This window comes from Cyclopterus lumpus, chromosome 18 (genome assembly GCF_009769545.1).
Source record: "Cyclopterus lumpus isolate fCycLum1 chromosome 18, fCycLum1.pri, whole genome shotgun sequence".
NCBI classification, from domain to species: Eukaryota; Metazoa; Chordata; class Actinopteri; order Perciformes; family Cyclopteridae; genus Cyclopterus; species Cyclopterus lumpus.
Window position 1 is genome coordinate 3,344,633 of NC_046983.1, and position 21,178 is coordinate 3,365,810.

Sequence of the window (21,178 nt, forward strand, 5' to 3'; positions counted from 1 at the left end):
GTAGCTATATTAAAGCATTACTAATAATTCAAGGACGGTGAATAGGATGCTCTTTAGTGCTAATATGATGTACAGTAATTTAAAAGCCTTTATTCAAACGCATGCTTTAAGGGTCTTCAAGGCTCCAGATTATTGAGTTTTACCACACTCACATATTTAATAATGATGTCATTTTAATGTATTATCAGCTGCTTAGTGTTAGGAAGTTAAACAGGTTATGGTTCATCTCTAATATTTATTTATTTGGATTTCTTAAAAGTTTACATTTTCAAACCGTAGGATGACGTCGTCGTAGACCTTCGCCCCCCTCTTTTTGTAATGCCGAACGGAGCCTGAACGCATCGCTGTGTGGGTGTGTGTGTGTGTGTGTGTGTGTGTGTGTGTGTGTTCATCAGCCGGCATTCATCAGGCCCGTCGGGTGCTGACGGTGGCCAGGTGGCCCTGCTCCCCCGTGGCCGTCAGCCGAGAGAAATATGGCCGTAAAAATTAGAAAGCGCAGACCCACAGAATCGGGGTCAATGGACTGTGCGTTCCTCTTCAGATCGTTGGTTCGAGCGCTCTGACGCTGAAGAACATTTACAAGGAACGTAATAACGTGGATTTACCGGAAAGCCGACTTGTGTCACTTTGCATATGAAGAATCGTCAACGCTCCGCTCGGAAATGTTATCTTCTCGGGGGGGGGGGGGGGTCACCCTGCACCCTGCACCCTGCACCCTGCACCCTGCACCCTGCACCCTGCACCTAAAGAGCCGCTAAACCTGAAATAATGTAATTCGTCTGGGACGGTGTCTCCACAAGATTATGGGATGTGCTCTCGGAGTCTGATAAGAATATAGAAATAAGACAAATGCTTATAGGACACGGACATCTATGATATGTATTGGAGAAGGGAGGAAAGGATATGTAGAAGGAAAATAGGAGGTTGAGAAGAAAAAGAAGTGGAGAATGACAGGAAGCGGAAGGAGAGAATGAGAGAATGATGTGTATGAGGGGGGGGGGGGTGAGAATAGGAGGTGTAGATGTCAAGGAGGAGTTCAGCCATCCGTCCTAAAGGGGCGCGCCCCAGATGGGGGAAGAAAAGAAATCTAAATTTACAACATGCTGATTTTAATACTCTCATTTCTAAGTATTCAATAAACGCAACTACGTAGCGTACGAGACGAAAGGAAAGGAAAGGAAAGGAGGACTTAAAGAAAGACTTAAGTTACAGAAAGAAAGGATGAGAGTTAAAACTGTATGCAGACGACAATCGCTATAATATCTGAGCATATTTACAGCCGGTCGTCTGGATGTCGGCAGAGAACCTTTTTTTATTAATATTTATTCATCTGTTTCAAACCCAACGTGACGACTCACCACTCGGAGCAAACAGGAGGTGACTCGGGTTTCAATATCTCGACGGGTTCTAGTGGGCGATATAATCCATTGTGTGTGTGTGTGTGTGTGTGTGTGTTTTGGATAGTTGACGGGGACGGTGTTGATGCACACTCAATTCTTCACCTCCCAGTTTTCTCGTCTTCCTCCTCCCTGCCAAGAAGCGATCCTGGCTCACGATGAAGCTTGTGAGCGATCGAGGAGCCGGTCGATATCTTTTGATCACGACTTCTCTTTTTGTTCGCTGGCTCGAAGCCGCCTGGGGGGGGGTGTGTGCGTCCCGAAAGGAAAGACGAACGTAAAGTTTTCCATTTTTGAATGCTCTGCGAGCTTCGTCCTGGCTTATTGTCTCACGCGTGCCTCCGCTTCCAGGCCTTCGCGTGATTGGCCGATTTTATATAAATAATGTGCCGACAACAATCCTGCAGGAAACCCCAAACAATGGCCTCGGAGAGATCTGTCCCCGATTGTACAACACACGAGTGTTGGGAGAAATGGGGTTAAAGTTATTTAAAAAAAACAAAACAGGACCCTTCGCTAAGCCCCGCCCTCAAAGTCTGGCCAATCATAGCCCACGTGTCGCACACTGTCGTGGACATGCTCCCAATTCCAGTTGTAAAATACACAAGAGTGCTTTTGGGGCCTTATTAAGTTATGCATAAACATCATAATGAGCTTTACTTATTAGGGGCCCTTTCAGAGGGCCGCACTCGTTTTCTAAAGATGTCTTTTTTAATGACGTATAGTCTAAACCCAACGGAGTTCGTTTTCAAGGACGTCAAGAAATGCTACCAATCGTGCTTTATTCTTCAGGATGGGACGCAAGTGTCAGCGGGGACGATTACAGTCTGATTGACTGCATCGGGAGGCGGGCTCTGTACGTCCAAACCCAATGCAGGCAGAGGATGGAGTACATTAAAGGTGGAAGAGAGAGAGAGAGAGAGAGACATTAAGGACATGAGAGGGGACGGTCTGGCGAGGACGGCGGTGAAAGTGCTGATGGTGGCAGGACACAGCTTTCCCTTTTCTCTGTGTGTGTGTGTGATAGAAAGGGAAGGAGGGAGGGAACAGTAATGTGTGTGTGTGTGTGTGTGTGTGAGAGACGATGTTTCTGTGTGTGTTTTACGGCAGTGTAAAGTTAGAAACCCCTCCTCGCCCCCACCGGCGTCCCCGATAGCGAACGGCCCATTTGCTTCAGTGACGTCAGCAGAAGCACTCTCATCACTGCGAAGCCAGAGACTTATGCAAAGATACGGCTGGAAAGGAAAGGAAGTAAGGAAGGAGGAAGTAAGGGGGGGGGGGAGAGGAACAGATAAATGAAACGGCAGAGAGAGAGAGAGAGATAGAGAAAAGAGAGCTGCTGACTCGAGCGATAACAAAGGGACACCGAGGATGTTATTTGTGTGTGTGAGAGGTCACACTGACTCTAATAGGGGTCACCAGTGATAATCTGAAGGGCTTGAACACACACACACACACACACACACACACACACACAAGGTGACGACCTGTCACTAAAGTAAAAAGCCCGACCACATACTTCCTTATGCTGCTTCAGGCGGATAAACAAGTTTCCCCAACTCAAGTAAATTGGCTGCATCTGTGTGATCAATAGTGTGTGTGTGTGTGTGTGTGTGTGTCTCAGGCTCAGTAGACTCAGCCAACCAGAGAGGTCTCTCTCTCTCTCTCTCTCTCTCTCTCTCTCGCCACCCACCCCTCCGGTCACGCGGGGCAACACACTCGTCTATTTTCTGTCTTGCCGTGACGAGGTGATCTCGATGTTTGCTCAGCAGTAGCACTCCTTCCTCCCCCCCCCCTCCCCTCCCCCCTCCTCCAGTGACGAGTCTAATTAGCCGTCCTGTAATTAGCTCCGTTTCTCTGCGTTTTGACCTCCAGTGGTTCTCATGGCTCTTTTATCAGGTGGCGCTGTGGCACACCCATGTGTTCCTAGGAGGACGTTCATGCTTCAGGAATGTGTTTTGTGATTGGCTCTGAGAGGTAAATATAGACTCAGGGGATTATAACAAACCGGGAGGATCAGGTGACTCCGGTTTTAAAGTTTCCTTTAGTCGATCTCCATGTTGCGCAACATGGAAGCGCCCGGACTCTCCTGGATGCATAAATAATAACACAGCTTTATGTGCTGGCCACTGGTTTGATTACTTCCTGCCTGAACACACACACACACACACTAAATACTACAATACCCATAGGCCTCAGCCCCCGTTTCTAAGGGGACGAATCCAGACACTAAAACACTGCACACACTCTTCAGACCTTCAGATGATCTAAAATGACTCGTACTTTGCAACTATTTGCCATAGTATAGTCACACACACACACACACACACACTCCGACACTACCTGACTCTTTGCACGTCGTGTTCCTTTCACTAGTGTACATGTCAGGAGAAAAACTGTGTGTGTGTACGTGCATTAGTGTTTTAAATGATGACTCATGTTGCTTGAGCTGCCTCATTGACCTCGCACTCATCCACCAGCAAGACGCAACTGCTCCCACGAGAGCCGGAGCCCACACACACTATCAGCCCTGTCACCTTGTAGGCATAGATCCTCCCACACACACACACACACACACACACACACACACGTTTAAACATAGACGTCACCTCAATGCTGTCACTCTGTCACCCACCTAGCTTCTCTTTGGGGCTTTCACACTTAGATTGGATTCAGAGGCTAAATGGTTGATTGCGTAAGAGAGGAGGAGAAATACTTAGTAGGAGAAGGAGGGAGAGAATCCCAGGCGTGTGTGTGTGTGTGTGTGTGTGTGTGTGTGTGAGAACGTGTGTGTGTGTGTGTGTGTGTCCTCTCTCCGCATGCATAAGAGCTGCTTTCATTCAACACGGCTCGATCACGACTCATTCTTCCTGCCTGAGTCATCCCCCGTTCAGTGGAGCTCTGCAGTCGGTTCTGTCGGTTCCGTGTCCAATGTGAAGTTGAGTCGAGCACCGCCCCCTTCCCTCCCGGAGATTACCCGTCTGTATTCCCTGGAAACAGTAGTTCGGGCACTAAAATATACACTTTGAGCTTTTTTTTCTTCTTCTCCTCCCTGCCGGCTGCTTGTTGGTTGGCGGGTCCAAAGAGGGCGGAGCTACCCAGATGTCATGTCATGTGACGTCGGTAAGCTGCGGCGCCGGTGTTCACCGACCGGGCTGCTGTGTGGAAGTCTTTTTTTTTTTTTTTCACTCTCACCGAAGGGAGGAGAGAGAGCTGAAAAGGATCTAAAGTCAGTGAGTTCAGAGCGCACGTCTGCGTCAGCCTTGAGTTCCCATTCTTTACTTCCTTTCGGGGAGAAGAATGAGGCGCGTCGGAATTATAATGTCGCACTTTCTAGTAAATGACGGTAGTCACGGCAACCCCCGATGGCATCTACCCAGACTTTCAACTAGCCATTCCACTTGCATCACGCTTGTTGGAAACCGTTGAGCAGAAGTGACCATTTTGGAACGCGGAGTGGCGACTTCGAGATGCAGGACACCGTTCTAGTCGCGGTAGTGACCTGTCAATCACAATTAAGCCCCGCCCCTAAAGCATCCCCTGCGTTATGGTCTGTTTTACTCTAAATTATGCTGTATTGAAGAAGACTTGAAACTAGAGATTGAGACCATAAACTCATGTTTACAATGTTTACTGAGGGAATAAATCAAGAGAAGTAGAGTCATTTATATAGACTTCTATACAACCAGAGGAGTCGCCCCCTGGTGGTCAGGAGAGAGAATGCAGCTTTAACACATGAAGCATAGAAATCTATACAACCAGAGGAGTCGCCCCCTGGTGGTCAGGAGAGAGAATTCAGCTTTAACACATGAAGCATAGACTTCTATACAACCAGAGGAGTCGCCCCCTGGTGGTCAGGAGAGAGAATGCAGCTTTAACACATGAAGCATAGAAATCTATACAACCAGAGGAGTCGCCCCCTGGTGGTCAGGAGAGAGAATTCAGCTTTAACACATGAAGCATAGACTTCTATACAACCAGAGGAGTTGCCCCCTGGTGGTCAGGAGAGAGAATGCAGCTTTTACACATGAAGCATAGACTTCTACACAACCAGAGGAGTCGCCCCCTGGTGGCAAGTAGATATTTAACCCCACCAATGCTAGACTGCTCTTTGGGAACAAAAGGCCAAGGTAGGTTGAACCATTAAAAATAAATGGTTTCTTTTGGTCATACAGTGTAACTTAACTTATTTTAGCATGCCTGTGTGATTGAGAAAGAAGAGGCCTAGCAATCTGTTCCAATGTAATAAACACAGCAGTGTTTAAGCGCTCATTTAGTTTTCAAAATGCAGCGACGCTCCACAGAGCTCCAACCTCGGCTTCTCCTCAACACAACGTGACTACGCGATGTGAAAGAAAAAGAAAAGAAAACCACTTCAGGTCAGCGCTGAGGCCGTGGTGTTCGGTTACTAGGGAAACCACCAACTTGTGCACTTTTGAGAGAAAGACGTGGAAGGAGAGAGAGAGAGAGGAGGTGCAGAAAAAAAGAGGGTGAGAGAGAGAACGCCTGGTGGAAGCTGGAGGCTCGGAGCTATGTATAGCGATGTTCAGGATGAAAGGGGCAGCGAATAGCCAGCATCTTTTTTTTTTCTTTCTTTTCTTTCTCGGGAGAGTCGTCTTCGCCAAAATAAATCCAGGGCTTCTGTAGATTTTCTCCCCTTTTTTATAACTATATCCATGCAGTTTTTTTTGCGTGGGTTCTCCCAGCCGCCGAGTCGTCTGAGGGAGAGACGTCAGATTGGGCTTTTGATGAGGGAGAGAGCAGCCGGCACAGAGATGAAGCAGAGAAGGAGCTTACGGAGTCTGAGCTGCTCCTCTTGCTGTCTAGCCCCTTTTCTCTCTCTCTCTCTCTAGTTCTATGTGACCATCTGAGTCTTAAGTGTCTGGGTTTATTGTTAAAATCATCACGTAGTTCTCAATCTGCAATCTCTTCTTTTTGTTAGCCTAAAAGTTGAACTCGTAGACATCGAGACTCTCATCATCTCTTACGCCGTCCGAGGGAATGCAAAATAGTTTGTTCCACAGAAGCATCGGCGAAGCCGCCGTTGGAAACCGTGGCATGGCAGGTGATTGGATAAAACATCTGTCAATCACTCTCTTGCCGAAGCCAGTCGGGTCACCCTGTGAGTGGACGCCTCTAAATAGAAGCGACGGAGACGCATTGGCATCCCCCGTACGGGACGACACGCCATCTCCAGTTTCTTCTCACACGTGCGTACGCTGGCTTTGTCCACAGCGTTTGTTTTAACACTCGTGTCCGGTTGGCGGTTCCCGTTATTTGCCGTCGGGTGGTCTTTCTTGAACATCGCCGCACATTCAAATCCACGGGACTTCTGCCATTTGTCGCCAATGGAACCTTTTTACCACCTCGACGTTAAATGAAGTCTTTAAATGAATGCTGGCCTTTTTGGGGCATTTTTGGGGAAGGAGGGGAGTGACGGACGGCACGAGTAACGTTTTTTGTTCCCACAGCGAGAGCACACACACACACACACACACACACACACACACACACACACACACACACACAAAAAAGACGAGAACCAAATTAAATTCCTTATGCCTTTTTCTAAACAGTCCCAGAGCCCTTGGAAACGTGTCAGTTCTGCTGAGTCCAACATGCCCGCAAGCATATTTGAGCTCATAAATGCGTGCACACACTCACACACACACACACACACACATTCTCCAACCAGCCAGTGAGGGCTGGTTCTCTGCCAGATCGGGGAATTGGCAAACTGGCAAATCTCAGATCATTTTAATTCTATTGGACGGCCTTTTTAACGTCGAGATGCTTTTGGGGAGCCTGAGGCCCAAAAACTATGGCTGGTGGTCAAGACTTCTTCCACTGCACTCAACCCAAGGGACCCAAAGAGAGTTTGAGTCTGGTCCTAAGAGAGAGACTCACGGTTAAGAGTCCGGAAAGTCTCCCAACGATTCGGCTAGGCAACGATGTTTCTGGGAATATTATTTCCTATTCAGTAATTAGTATGCAGAAAGCAATTCTGACTACCTCCATAGCAAACCTTCAGGTTTTAACTCTATTTTTCAATGGAAACATCTTCTGGTTGCATTGATGTTGCAGATGAATATGGAAATCATTAAGAAGATATAGTAACTGAAAGATAATTAAGGCAAACACAGATTTAGAGGCCAAACGGATTAGCTGGAGTGTGTCTGGCAGTAATTAGTGGCAGATGGAGAATTACAGTTTTGCCACTTATAGATTTAGGATAACGCTTCTGCCATCTCTGTTATATATAACGGCAATAAAATCTGAATTACGAACGGACAGAATTGTAATAAATAAACACAACTGCAATTCAGTAGGTTTTTAATACAGCAATTGAAAGCAGGGTAGCATCCTTTGAGTAATAATGCAAGCCAACCCGTTTCGTAACCTTTGCACACACCATCTGTCAGAAGTTGGCACCGTCTGACTCGGTGCAGATGTGCTTGTTCAGTTCTTTCTTTCCACGTTCTGTACACGATACAGTTATTATCCGTCACCCACGGTCTTTGAAGTCCGACAGTTCAAAGGATACAGATGTTAATAAAGCGGCGACTTCCAGATCTGACAAGTGAAGCCAAAGTGTCTTGAAGCTGCATTCTCTCTTCTGACCACCAGGGGGCGACTCCTCTGGTTGTATAGAAGTCTATGCTTCATGTGTTAAAGCTGCATTCTCTACTGACCACCAGGGGGCGACTCCTATGGTTGTATAGAAGTCTATGCTTCATGTGTTAAAGCTGCATTCTCTCTCCTGACCACCAGGGGGCGACTCCTCTGGTTGTATAGAAGTCTATGCTTCATGTGTTAAAGCTGCATTCTCTCTCCTGACCACCAGGGGGCGACTCCTCTGGTTGTATAGAAGTCTATGCTTCATGTGTTAAAGCTGCATTCTCTCTCCTGACCACCAGGGGGCGACTCCTCTGGTTGTATAGAAGTCTATGCTTCATGTGTTAAAGCTGCATTCTCTCTCCTGACCACCAGGGGGCGACTCCTCTGGTTGTATAGAAGTCTATGCTTCATGTGTTAAAGCTGCATTCTCTACTGACCACCAGGGGGCGACTCCTATGGTTGTATAGAAGTCTATGCTTCATGTGTTAAAGCTGCATTCTCTCTCCTGACCACCAGGGGGCGACTCCTCTGGTTGTATAGAAGTCTATGCTTCATGTGTTAAAGCTGCATTCTCTACTGACCACCAGGGGGCGACTCCTATGGTTGTATAGAAGTCTATGTTTCATGTGTTAAAGCTGCATTCTCTCTCCTGACCACCAGGGGGCGACTCCTCTGGTTGTATAGAAGTCTATATAAATGACTCTACTTCTCTTGATTTATTCCCTCAGTAAACATTGTAAACATTAGTTTTTGGTCTCAATCTCTAGTTTCAAGTCTTCTTCAATACAGCGTGATGTTCATTTAGTAAATTATGGTCATTTAGAGTCAAACAGACCATAAAGCAGGGGATGCTTTAGGGCGGGGCTACCAGGTGATTGACAGGTCGCTACCGCGGCGTTGTCCATTTTCGTCTCCTCCCTTCACGAAAGTTAATTGTAACGTTGTGGTCTTATTTAAAGTCACGTTGTTCTTAAGCTCCTCCCTGTTGCGTCACTTCTGGTTTCAAAAAGCCAAGATGGCGACCGCCGAAATACCGAAACCAGATTTGATCTCATTAACATTTTCAAGGGGTTTATTGCGTAATCATTTTTGCGGTCTGCGTGTGCGACTATAAAGGAGTCTTAATAAATAACTGTGGGGGGCGGGGCTGAGGTTGAGTGGCAGGAGGAAGACATGGGTTAATTCTTCCTCCCCGCTTGTGTGTGTGTGTGTGTGTATATATAACCACAAAGAAACTGAATCTTCCTCTGACCTCTGAACCTACATGTATCAATCCTCGTCATTAGCCGTCGGCACGACGCCATTTAAACCGAAGACCGGCCTCAAACCGGCAACCCTCACGGTTACAAACACACTAAAAGTAAAGAACCTGATAGTTTAACGTCGTTAATGACGTTTTTTTTTTGTTCTTCCTCAGCGTCTCATCCAGTACCTGGCCTCCAGAAACACTCTGTTTAACCTCAACAACTTCCTGGATAAGGGAGCGCTGCAAGGTAACTATGCAAGGCACTATGAGCTCCACCACTGTTTTTATTTAGTCTTTTTAATGAAAGCAGACGGGCAGGAAATGCCTCCCAAAAAAAGACGCCACACAACAAAATGCCTCCTCCTCCTCCTCCTCTTCCTCCTCCTCCTCTTCCTCTCTCCCCAGGTTACGACATGTCGACCTTCATCAGACGATACAGCCGCTATCTGAACGAGAAGGCCATGTCCTACAGGCTGGTGGCGGTGGATTTCACCAAGATGAAGAGGGGGTAGGGGAGGACACGCACACACACACACACACACACACACATCGAACTTTTGCACGACAATAATCTCGCTCTCCAATCGTTTGTCTTTTCGTGTGTTCGCGCTTCGCCAGGATCGATGGCGTGATGCGCTCCATGAACACGGAGAAGCTCATCAAGACTCTGCCCATCATTCAGAACCAGCTGGACGCGCTGCTGGATTTCCAGGTACTGTGTGTGTGTGTGTGTGTGTGTGTGTGTGTGTGTGTGTGTGTGTGTGTGTGTGTGTGTGTGTGTGTGTGTGTGTGTGTGTGTGTGTGTGTGTGTGTGTGTGTGTGTGTGTGTGTGTGTGTGTGTGTGTGTGTGTGTGTGTGTGTGTGTGTGTGTGTGTGTGTGTGTGTGTGTGTGTGTGTGTGTGTGTGTGTGTGTGTGTGTGTGTGTGTGTGTGTGTGTGTGTGTGTGTTGCATACTTGTCAAAGTTGTGGTCGATTCACTTTCCAATCCAAATGTAAATAGAAAACAGTTTGCAAAGTGTGACGCCTCTTTTATTGATGGAGTATAAGAAGCACGTCATGGGGAGGAGGAGGAGGAGGAGGAGGAGAGCTTCAAAGAGACACACGGATGGATCATTTACCACCTAAAAAAACTAAACTAAACTAAATTGTGAGGGGAGAGGGAGAGAGGTGGTTAGAAAGATGTGATAGAGATGTCTCTTTGACCTGCTTTGTCTACCTCATCTCTCTCTCTCTACTTCCCTGTCTCTCTCTCTCTACTCCCCTCTCTACCTCCATCCCCCTCTCCCTCTCTCAGGCTAACCCTAATGAGCTGACCAACGGAGTGATAAACTCGGCCTTCATGCTGCTCTTCAAAGACTCCATAAGGTTGTTTGCTGCTTACAATGAAGGAGTCATCAACCTATTGGGTATTACACACACACACACACACACACACACACACACACACACACACAATGTGGTTTCATAGCAGCAGGAGTAGGTTTTGACATGCTGTCATGTAGCTGCTTCCTTTTGTCACGATCAATCATGCACTGATTCTTCCTCCCTTCCTTCCTTCCTCCTTTCCTTTCTCCTTCTCCGTTTCTGTAGAGAAATACTTCGACATGAAGAAGACCCAGTGCAAGGACGCTCTGGACATCTACAAGAAATTTCTTTACAGGATGACGAAGCTGTCAGAGTTCCTCAAAGTGGCGGAGGTATAGACACACACACACGCACACGCACACGCGCATATGCAAACGCACGTCAACGGATACGTTTTTACTTGCGTCGATTTAGTAAAATTCGCACCTTTTCTCCCTGATTCGCGTCCCCACCACGTGCCCTAAACGGGTCTACGTACACACGATTGACACACTCCTCTGATGGGTGTGGCTCCCCTCACTGCAACCACATTTGCAGGTGCAGCCACACACACACACACACACACACACACACATGTCTGTGTGTGTGTGTGTATACAGTAGATGTATAGACCCAAAATAAGCCCAAGATGGAGGATGTGGTTTGGCGCTCCGTTGGCTCTGCTCCCCACACTCCGTCTAATCCTCTCCTCTCTCGCTCCTCCTGACAAAGATGGATGCTCGTGAGGCTCTCCTTCGCCCAGTGCCCACAGATCATCCCTCCTTCTCTCTCCCTCCTTCTCTCCCTCTCTCTTTCTTCCACTTGAAACGGGGACAATCGGCTCCCGTCTCCCTCATCGGGGGGGTTCACATTCTCAACGTTAATGAACGATCCCAAACGATTCCCTCTTTGTCTTTTTGTAATTAGATTTTAAGGAGCGCCCTGGAAAAATAATGTGTGTTCTTTCACAGACAAAACAATAGAGCTTAATTAAAGCATACTTTCACGTCTCAAACATTTGAATCTATTGCCATGAATGTAAACGAGTAGCCAGACGAAGCCGTCCGCCTTTAGTCACTCCGAGGAGGAGCTGACTGTGTGTATATTCTGTCCGTTAGCCGGAGGTTTAGCATGTGAACGTAGCTGCTACGCTCGGCCTTCAGCTTGTTCTTTATCTGACACCACACACACACACACACACAAATACATTTTGTATTTATTTTTTAAATAAATGTGTTGGTGTTGTCGCAGCATTAATCATCAGTCGCCTTCCCTCATTGGTCAGACACATTTGCCCCCTCGTCCAATCATCATCGTCATCCACTGTGAGGATTGGTCGGCTCCTCGGCCAATCCGGATGTCTGAAAAAAAACAACAACAACTTTTCCTTGTTTATTTCTGTTGTCGTTTATGTTGACACTGCCACTGCATGAAGTAATGATTCCCCTGTTTTTTTTGTTCTCATTTCTTTTTGTTTTTTTTGCTGCTCTTCTTCTTCATTTTATCCCACCTACCTTTCTCCCTTTTTTAAAAAAAAATTTAATTTATTTATTATTTATTTGTGTTGGTTTGTTTGTTCTTTTGACGACAGCAAGTTGGAATAGATCAGGGTGACATCCCAGATCTCTCACAGGTCAGTATACATCTCACCTTCCTCTTCACCTTTTTTCGATTTCTGATCCTCGCTCCTTTTTTTTTCCTCTTCTTCTGGCTTTTCCTCCCCCGTGTGTTCCCCCTCTTAACTCGTGTTCACTCACTCCGCCTCACTCCGCCTCACTCTCCACACACTCCATCTTTTATTATTTCAAACCACCCGATCTTAGGCGACTCCCCTTTTGGTTTGATTGACTGTCCTGCTTTCTCTTCCACTTCCCATCGCTCATTATAGATCCAACGGCAGGCTGAGGTACGTTAAGTTGACCCGCTTACCCACCGCACCATCGGCAGGCCTCCTGCGGGTCTCGTCACGCGGGTTTGAAACCCTGAGCCCAGACCTTGGATCTACAAAAAAATAATAATTACAAAAATAATGACGATTGAAAACAACTGGCATCGCCACAAGGGAATAAGCTACATTTCTCTTTTTTATTCGTCAAGGATAAAGGCTTTTTTATACATCTTGTTGTTGTGAATTCAAAGGAATCATTTCAATGGTTCATGGGAGGATATATATATATATATATATATATATATATATATATATTAATAATCAGCCATTTACAGTTCAGCTTCTAGCAATACTTCACCCACAAAATGACCATTTGTATATCTCAAACATCGCCGTGATACCTTGAATTCTTTGAGGAAGCACTGTCTCTCTTTGTGGGTGAAGTATTACGACTACAAGCTGCCTGGTTTACTGTGGAACTTATGCAATGATTACGCAATAAGGCTGTAACTAACGATTATTGTCGTTCGATATGTAAAATGTCGGCCACACTATCCTGAAGCCCTCGCTGACGTCTTGTTTAAGATATTCAGATCACAATGCTTTTTTAAAAAGTTGCTTTATCAAAAGGGAGGTTTGCTTTCTATTTTCTCTCAATGTCAAGTGAATATTTTTAGGTTTTTTTTTGATAATTGAATACAGTTGTTTTTCTTAGAGCAGATGCAAAACTTTTTAAAACTAGAATTATGCTTTATAAGTTTAAAAAAAAGAAGAAAAGTGCACGTTGGCCTTCACATTTAATAGTTTCTTCTTCATCGTCTCCGCTGGGCTTCAACATTCAACCCCCCCCCCCCCCCCCCCCCAACACACACACACACACCAGAGTTTAATACTTGCTAAAATAAAACTGGCACATTCATCAGCAGTGAAAATAATCCTCAGTTACAGCCCTGGTTAGCTGGCCGGTTTCCTGGACTACGGCTACTTTGCCACATCGCTGTGTAAATCTCCACCGGCGGCTCTTAACTGTAACTTTCCACCACCTCGGTGAACCGTGGCCAGAGGAGTCGGAGTGTAACGCTGGAAGTCAACAGCATGTGGAATGTTACTGTGTGGGTGTCGGACTCGTAAAAGTTAAAGCTAAATGGACGTTTCTCTTCCCCCCCCCCCCCCTCCCCCCCCGCCTGTGGCAGAAAACAAAAGGATCATACATTGTAGGTGGTGGGTTGCATACTGTACTGCTTACCCTCCTCCCCTCCTGCATGAACACCCTGTACGTGAGTGTGTGTACACCTCACACACTCTCAGGCATGCTCTTGTTTTGGTGCCGAGGACAATGTGTGTGTGTGTGTGTGTGTGTGTGTGTGTGTGTGTGTGTGTAGGCCTCAGGTGGTTTGCTTGTAGCTCTCAAACACACACACACACACACATACTGAGCTATAAAAAGGCCGTTGAACCTCATGAATGTAAAACATGAGGCTTCACCTCTCCGCCCGTCTCCATCCGCATGAGAGCATCCCTGCACCCGGGGTTTTGTTCATTTATTTATTTTAATTTTTATTTATTTATTTTCCCTTCTGCTCGGGTGTTTTTGTTTATTTCACATCCGTCACGCACAACAATCGTTGCAACATGCACGGCGGTGCTTTTTAATGGAGAGCGAACTCGAGCGTCATCGCGTAATCGTTGTTAAAGAATAGAAGATTCTACATCTTTAAAATGTCTTTTAGCTAAAAGTCTCGCTCACAATGTGTCAAAGAAAGAGATGAGGAGACCCTGGTGTGTGTGTGTGTGTGTGTGTGTGTGTGTGTGTGTGTGCGCTGACTATCTCCTTCTCTCCTGCGAGTTCGCTGTTTCTTTCACAGCCGGGCAACAGTTGGTCAAGAAGCCCAAAAACGTACACGTGCACGTTTTGCCCAGCCGACAGCACACTTCACATTCTTGCGGATGGAGAGGCAGACTATTCTCCTCCTGCTCAGCCAAAAGCCAGCTGAACTATTTCTTCTCCCCGCGTGTTAAATAAAAGCCATTTAATAATGCAGCTGTCTCGCCCTCTTTTCTTCTTCTTCTTCTCCTCCCTCCTCCCGTTTTAACGAGCACCGAAGTCGTCGTGAAAGGTGAATTTTCGCAGCTGAATTAGTTGTTTTTTGTTTTCCCCGTGGTCGCCGTAGCAACAATCCCACGAAGGTGGTAACCCGATCGCCAAGTCGTGCTCCTGAAGCGGATGAGCTCACGTTTTTTAATGCAGCTGCCTCCACAAACGAGCATTTTCAGAGGCTCTCGGCCTCGCTCGAACAACAACAAAAAAACATGGAGTTTTAATGTCGATCCTCTTGTGGAATAAAGGGGGCGGAGACTTGGACAAACTATAGAGACACTCGAGAGGCCGAACCGAACCGCCTTCTTTCCTCCTGCCCTTTTTGTTTTTTGTTTCCACCTCCTCTTTTGTTCTCTCTCTCTCTCTCTCTCTCTCTCTCTCTCTCTCTCCTTTGAGTGTCCCGCTTACAGTTTGAGTGTTTTGCTGCATGTTGCCATGGCTATTCTTGGAGCCTGATGCACTCTGTTACCTTCCCGTGTGTGTGTGTGTGTGTGTGGATTCTCCAGAAGTGGGTCTCTCCCCCTCCTCCTCACCTCCATGTCTTGCGCTCTGTCTCAGGCCCCCAGCAGCCTCCTGGAGGCGTTGGAGCAGCACCTGGCCTCTCTGGAGGGCAAGAAGACCAAGGAGCTGAACGCAGACACCAGGTAGACGTAGACACCATGTACACGTTTTTAAAGATGCATACAAGTAAATGTAAAAAAAAAAAAGAAGTTAAAATGCCTCTTTTGCAGAGCGTCCACCTTGTCCAGCGCCGTCTCGACTCTGTCCACCACCGGCATGTCCTTCAGCCGCATGGACGAGAAGGAGAAGCAGCAGGCCCTGGAGGAGGAGCAGGCCCGGCTGCAGGCTCTGAAGGTAACGCCCTCCTCAGGTCTTCATACACCAGGGCCGTGACTAATATATAGCGACACCTACATGTCAAATATCTCACATCAAAGCTGTTAATACCAGCGGCATGTGAAGTTACGACAGTTGCAGTACTGTCTGGGGTCTAGTTACTTGTATAAGTCTCAGGCTTTTATTGTGAAAGGTCAGAACGGAAGGAGTGGCTGTTGTCAAGGTTGAAAGGAGTAATACAAGTTTTTAAATTTTTTATTTGCGCTACAAAAGCTCAGAAAATAAGTTGTTTTTTTTCTCCGCTTTTTCTGAACTTAATACTGAAGTTCCACGTGAAAGAAAAACCAAACAAGGAACAATTGGAAATTAACATATTGACGTTACATTTTAGATTTCGTGCCCATATGCAGCTGCTATTTGCATGTGGATACATTATTATATCTATATGTTTGTATGTATGTTTTATTCTTCTTTTCTTTCTGTTTGCACTGCGTGTACATTTACAGAGTTACCAAAGTAAAATGTCTCATTTGTGTCACGACACAACAATGTTGATAATAGTATAAAGACCTGTCTTTTTAATACGTAAATACGTACGTTTATTTCTTGTAATTTTAGTGTTAAATTGACATTATTTGTCTGGATACACAAAATCCCCGATGTTGCTCGAACAGAACTAGACGTCAAACTAATTTGTGAACCCGTTCCATAATTAAACCTTCCAATAACTTTTAGAAAGTAGAGAAGCTTCCGGGCTCGAATGTGCGCGTGCACCTCGGATCATTTGAAGATAAAAGCGTGAACGTGTAACTGCGGCCGGCGGAGCCGCGATTCCATTTAAAAAAAAAAAAAATCTGCAGCAACCGCAGAACAAACTGAGAACCTGACAAATTGCCGTTGCTGATAGATTGCCCGGCAACTTTGCTGTTGGCCGAACTCCAGTTGAGGATAAAGGCCGGGGAGGCTCAGCGGAGAGCCGAGCGATGGAAAGTCAAGTGTGAAATGTGTTGACGTCTACGGGCCCCCGGGGGGGGGGGGTCCTGCCTTACAGCTGTGTGTGTGTGTGTGTTGTCGGATCCGTGTGTGTGTGTGTGCGGGTTGATTGGATTTTTAGCACGCTGTTTGCTCCGTGCCCTTGGTCGCCCCCGGTTCTGCCAACGTCCACTGATTACCTTTTGGGTTTTGAAAGGAGGAGGGGGTGATAAAAGTGAGCCGGGGGTCAGCGGGGGTCGTCCAGATACTCCAGTCCAGCTGTCCGGGCTCTGGAGTCGAGACACACACACACACACACACACACACACACACACACACACACACACACGGCTACTGTCCTGCTGGGGCCTCAACCCAAACGATAACATCAGCTCCCATTTGTTCCTCGCCGCGCTGTCAGAATACAAATGAAGAAGACTCTCGGGGGGCCGGCGGAGGCTGGTGCACCGGGAGCTGCTGTTCATTGATCTGCTCCGAGTTTAAGAAGTGGACGGGGTTGTGAAGCCCATCGGGGGTCACCCCCATACCCAAAGTTTGGGTGTCCCACGTCTCAATGAACAAACTAAGCGCTTTTTGTTCCACTGTAAATATCTTTCCTTGTCTACGTATTCATTTTTTTTGTTTATACTGGAGCACGCTCCCCCCGTGATGAGCCACGCATGCATTGATCCCTGTGGAGAGATTGTTACCATTGCAGCCTCAAACGCAATGAGATCCAACAGGAAGTAAAAGCAGCTGGAGAAATAAATAAATATATATATATATATATATATATATATATATATATATATATATATATATATATATATATATATATATTCTGCCTGTCCTCATAATGAGGAGACATTGTTTTGAGATGCTTGAGTAGGGCTCTAAACACAGGAAGCTCCAGGAGGACAGCACACCTTGAAAAGGGCGTATGCACTTGTGTTTGTCATGTATCATGTAGAGTTTACTGGAAACAAGTCCTATTCATTTCCAATGGGAAGTGACTGTGTAACCATTGTTTTCATGATTACATTGTGTGTGTGTGTGTGTGTGTGTGTGTGTGTGTGTGTGTGTGTGTGTGTGTGTGTGTGTGTGTTCCAGGACCTGCGCCTGAAGGAGATGGGCATGCAGACTCCTCCCTCTGCCTCCCCCAGCAGCCAGTCGATAGGCGGCGCCGTCAACAACAACAACCACATCACACAAAGCCCAGAGATGTTCACCTCCACGCTGTCTGCCAACAGGTACACACACACACACACACACACACACACACACACACACACACACACACCTGGTTCCAGACTTCAGTAATCAGGATAGTTGAACCAGACTTCAATAATCAGGATAGTTGAACCAGACTTCAGTAATCAGGATAGTTAAACCAGACTTCAGTAATCAGGATAGTTAAACCAGACTTCAGTAATCAGGATAGTTGAACCAGACTTCAGTAATCAGGATAGTTGAACCATCCATCCATCCATCCATCCATTATCACCCGCTTATCCGGGGTCGGGTCGCGGTGGCAGCAGGTTCAGCAGGCCGACCCAGGCTTCCCTCTCACCCGCAGCACTTTCCAGCTCATTCTGGGGGATCCCGAGGCGTTCCAAGGCCAGCCGGGAGATATAATCCCTCCAGCGTGTCCTCGGTCTTCCCCGGGGCCTCCTACCAGTTGGACGTGCCCGGAAAACCTCTAATGGGAGGCGTCCAGGAGGCATCCTGACTAGATGCCCGAACCACCTCAGCTGACTCCTTTCGACACGAAGGAGCAGCGACTCGACTCCGAGCTCCCCCCTGATGTCCGAGCTCCTTACCCTATCTCTAAGGCTGAGCCCGGCCACCCTACGGAGGAAGCTCATTTCGGCCGCTTGTATCCGAGATCTCGTTCTTTCGGTCACGACCCAGAGTTCGTGACCATAGGTGAGGGTTGGAACGTAGACCGACCAGTAAATGGAGAGCTTTGCCTTCCGGCTCAGCTCCCTCTTCACTAAGACGGACCGGTACAGCGCCTGTTTTACTGCTGCAGCCGCACCGATCCGCCTATCGATCTCCCGCTCCACCTTACCCTCACTCGTGAACAAGACCCCGAGATACTTGAACTCCTTCGCTTGGGGTAGGCAGTTTGCCCCCACCTGGAGGGAGCAATCCGCCGGTTTCCGGCAGAGCACCATGGCCTCAGATTTGGAGGTGCTAACTCTCATCCCTGCCGCTTCGCACTCGGCTGCAAAACGCCCCAGTGAATGCTGGAGGTCACGGTCCGAGGAGGCAAACAGGACCACATCATCCGCAAACAGCAGAGAGGCGATCCCGAGACTCCCGAACCGGATCCTCTCCGCCCCTGGCTGCGCCTAGATATCCTGTCCATGAAGGTCACGAACAGGACCGGTGATAAAGGGCAGCCCTGGCGGAGGCCAACACCCACCGGGAACATGTCTGACTTACTACCGAGGAGACGAACACAGCTCCTACTGCAGGCATACAGAGACCGGATGGCCCGTGCCAACGGGTCCGGCACCCCATACTCCCGCAGCACCCCCCACAAAAACCCCCGAGGGACCCGGTCGAAAGCCTTCTCCAGGTCTACAAGCACATGTAAACTGGTTGGGCAAACTCCCAGGACCCCTCCAGTAATCTTGCGAGGGTAAAGAGCTGGTCCACTGTTCCACGACCGGGACGGAATCCGCACTGTTCGTCCTGAATCTGAGGTTCGACAAGCGGTCGGAGCCTCCTCTCCAGCACCCTGGCATAAGCTTTTCCCGGGAGGCTGAGCAGTGTGATACCACGATAGTTCGAGCACACTCTCCGGTCCCCCTTCTTGAAGATGGGAACCACCACCCCGGTCTGCCAGTCCATGGGCACTGTTCCCGACCCCCATGCGACACTGAAAAGGCGTGTCAACCAAGACAGCCCAACAATGTCCAGCGCTTTCAGCATCTCAGGGCGGATCTCATCCACCCCTGGCGCCTTGCCACCAAGGAGCTTTTTGACTACCTTAGCGACCTCTGCCAGGGATATGGGTGAATCCACCCCAAAGTCTTCCGGCGCTGCCCCCTCTCCGGGGGACATGTTGGCCGGGTTTAGGAGTTCCTCAAAGTGCTCTTTCCACCGCCCGACGATGTCCCCAGTCCGGGTCAGCAGTTCCCCCCCCCTGCTGAGAACAGCCTGGGGTAGACCCTGCTTTCCCTTCCTGAGCCGTCGGATGGTTTGCCAGAACTTCCTTGAGGCCAACCGAAAGTCCTTCTCCATGGCCTCCCCGAACTCCTCCCATGCCCGAGTTTTAGCCTCCGCGACCATCGTCGCTGCAGCCCTTTTGGCCCGCCGGTACCCGTCAGCTGCTTCAGGAGACCCCTGGGCCAGCCAGGCCCGAAAGGCCTCCTTCTTCAGTTTGACGGCTACCCTCACCCCCGGTGTCCACCACCGGGTTCTAGGGTTGCCGCCACGACAGGCACCGATGACCTTCCGGCCACAGCCCCGAGCAGCCGCGTCCACAATAGAGGCTTTGAACAAGGTCCACTCGGATTCCATGTCCCCAGCCTCCCTCGGGATTTGTGAGAAGTTCTTCCGGAGGTGGGAGTTGAAGACCTCCCGGACAGGATCCTCTGCCAGACGTTCCCAGTTCACCCTCACTACACGTTTGGGCTTGCCAGGTCTCTCTAGCCGAGTCCCCCGCCATCTGATCCAACTCACCACCAGGTGGTGATCAGTTGACAGCTCTGCTCCTCTCTTCACCCGAGTGTCCAAGACATACGGCCGCAGATCAGATGATACGATTACAAAGTCGATCATTGATCTCCGGCCTAAGGTGTTCTGGTACCAGGTACACTTATGAGCCACCTTATGTTCGAACATGGTGTTTGTTATGGACAAACTGTGGCTAGCACAGAAGTCCAACAACAAAACACCATTCGGGTTCAGATCGGGCAAGCCGTTCCTCCCAATCACGCCCCGCCAGGTTTCTCTGTCATTGCCCACGTGAGCGTTGAAGTCTCCCAGGAGAACTATGGAGTCGGCAGGCGGCGCCCTTTCCAGGACCCCTCCCACCGACTCCAAGAAGGCCGGATACTCCGAAATGCTGTTCGGTGCATAAGCACAAACAACAGTCAGAGCCTTACTCCCCGCAACCCGTAGGCGCAGGGAGGCGACCCTCTCGTTCCCCGGGGAAAACTCCAACACAGCGGCGCTCAGCCGGGGGCTCGTGAGTATCCCCACTCCCGCCCGGCGCCTCTCACCCTGGGCAACTCCAGAAAAGGACAAAGTCCAACCCTTCTCCAGGAGCTTGGTTCCAGAGCCCATGCTGTGCGTGGAGGTGAGCCCAACTATATCTAGCTGGTACCGCTCCACCTCCTGCACCAGCTCCGGCTCTTTCCCCGCTAGTGAGGTGACGTTCCACGTCCCTAGAGCTAGTCTATGCTGCCGGCGATCGGCCCGCCCAGGTCTCCCGCCTGGCCCGCCGCCCGGTCTACATAGCACCCGACCCCGATAATTCTCCCTGCGGGTGGTGGGTCCACAGGGTGACAGCTGCTCCATGTTGTTCTTTCGGGCTGAGCCCGACCGGGCCCCATGGGCGAAAGCCCGGCCACCAGACGCTCGCCGACGAGCTCCCCTCCTGGGTCTGGCTCCGGGAGGGTGCCCCGGTTTCCCTTGTCCGGGCAAGGTGGCTACAATCCGTGGGCTGCTTATCATCAGGGTTTGTTGAACCGCTCTTAGTCTGGGCTCTCCCCCGAGACCTGTTTGCCTTAGGAGACCCTACCAGGGGCTGACGCCCCGGACAA

At 48.6% G+C, this 21,178-nt stretch overlaps 1 protein-coding gene across 5 annotated transcripts in view; it reads left to right on the forward strand.

The window, feature by feature from the left end:
- The window catches only part of si:ch211-200p22.4 (phosphatidylinositol-binding clathrin assembly protein), a 57,902-nt gene that overhangs the window by 14,298 nt on the left and 22,426 nt on the right, over window positions 1-21,178 (forward strand). For all 5 annotated transcript variants that reach the window (XR_004611408.1, XM_034556811.1, XM_034556814.1 and 2 more), the window contains exons 3-11: window positions 9,433-9,508; window positions 9,667-9,769; window positions 9,880-9,973; window positions 10,556-10,667; window positions 10,852-10,958; window positions 12,197-12,238; window positions 15,150-15,235; window positions 15,323-15,446; window positions 17,511-17,650. Coding sequence is in view for 4 of the 5 variants with exons in the window: in XM_034556811.1 (XP_034412702.1) it covers window positions 9,433-9,508; window positions 9,667-9,769; window positions 9,880-9,973; window positions 10,556-10,667; window positions 10,852-10,958; window positions 12,197-12,238; window positions 15,150-15,235; window positions 15,323-15,446; window positions 17,511-17,650 (884 nt within the window). In the remaining variant the exon portion in view is untranslated. The remainder of the gene's footprint in view (window positions 1-9,432; window positions 9,509-9,666; window positions 9,770-9,879; window positions 9,974-10,555; window positions 10,668-10,851; window positions 10,959-12,196; window positions 12,239-15,149; window positions 15,236-15,322; window positions 15,447-17,510; window positions 17,651-21,178) is intronic.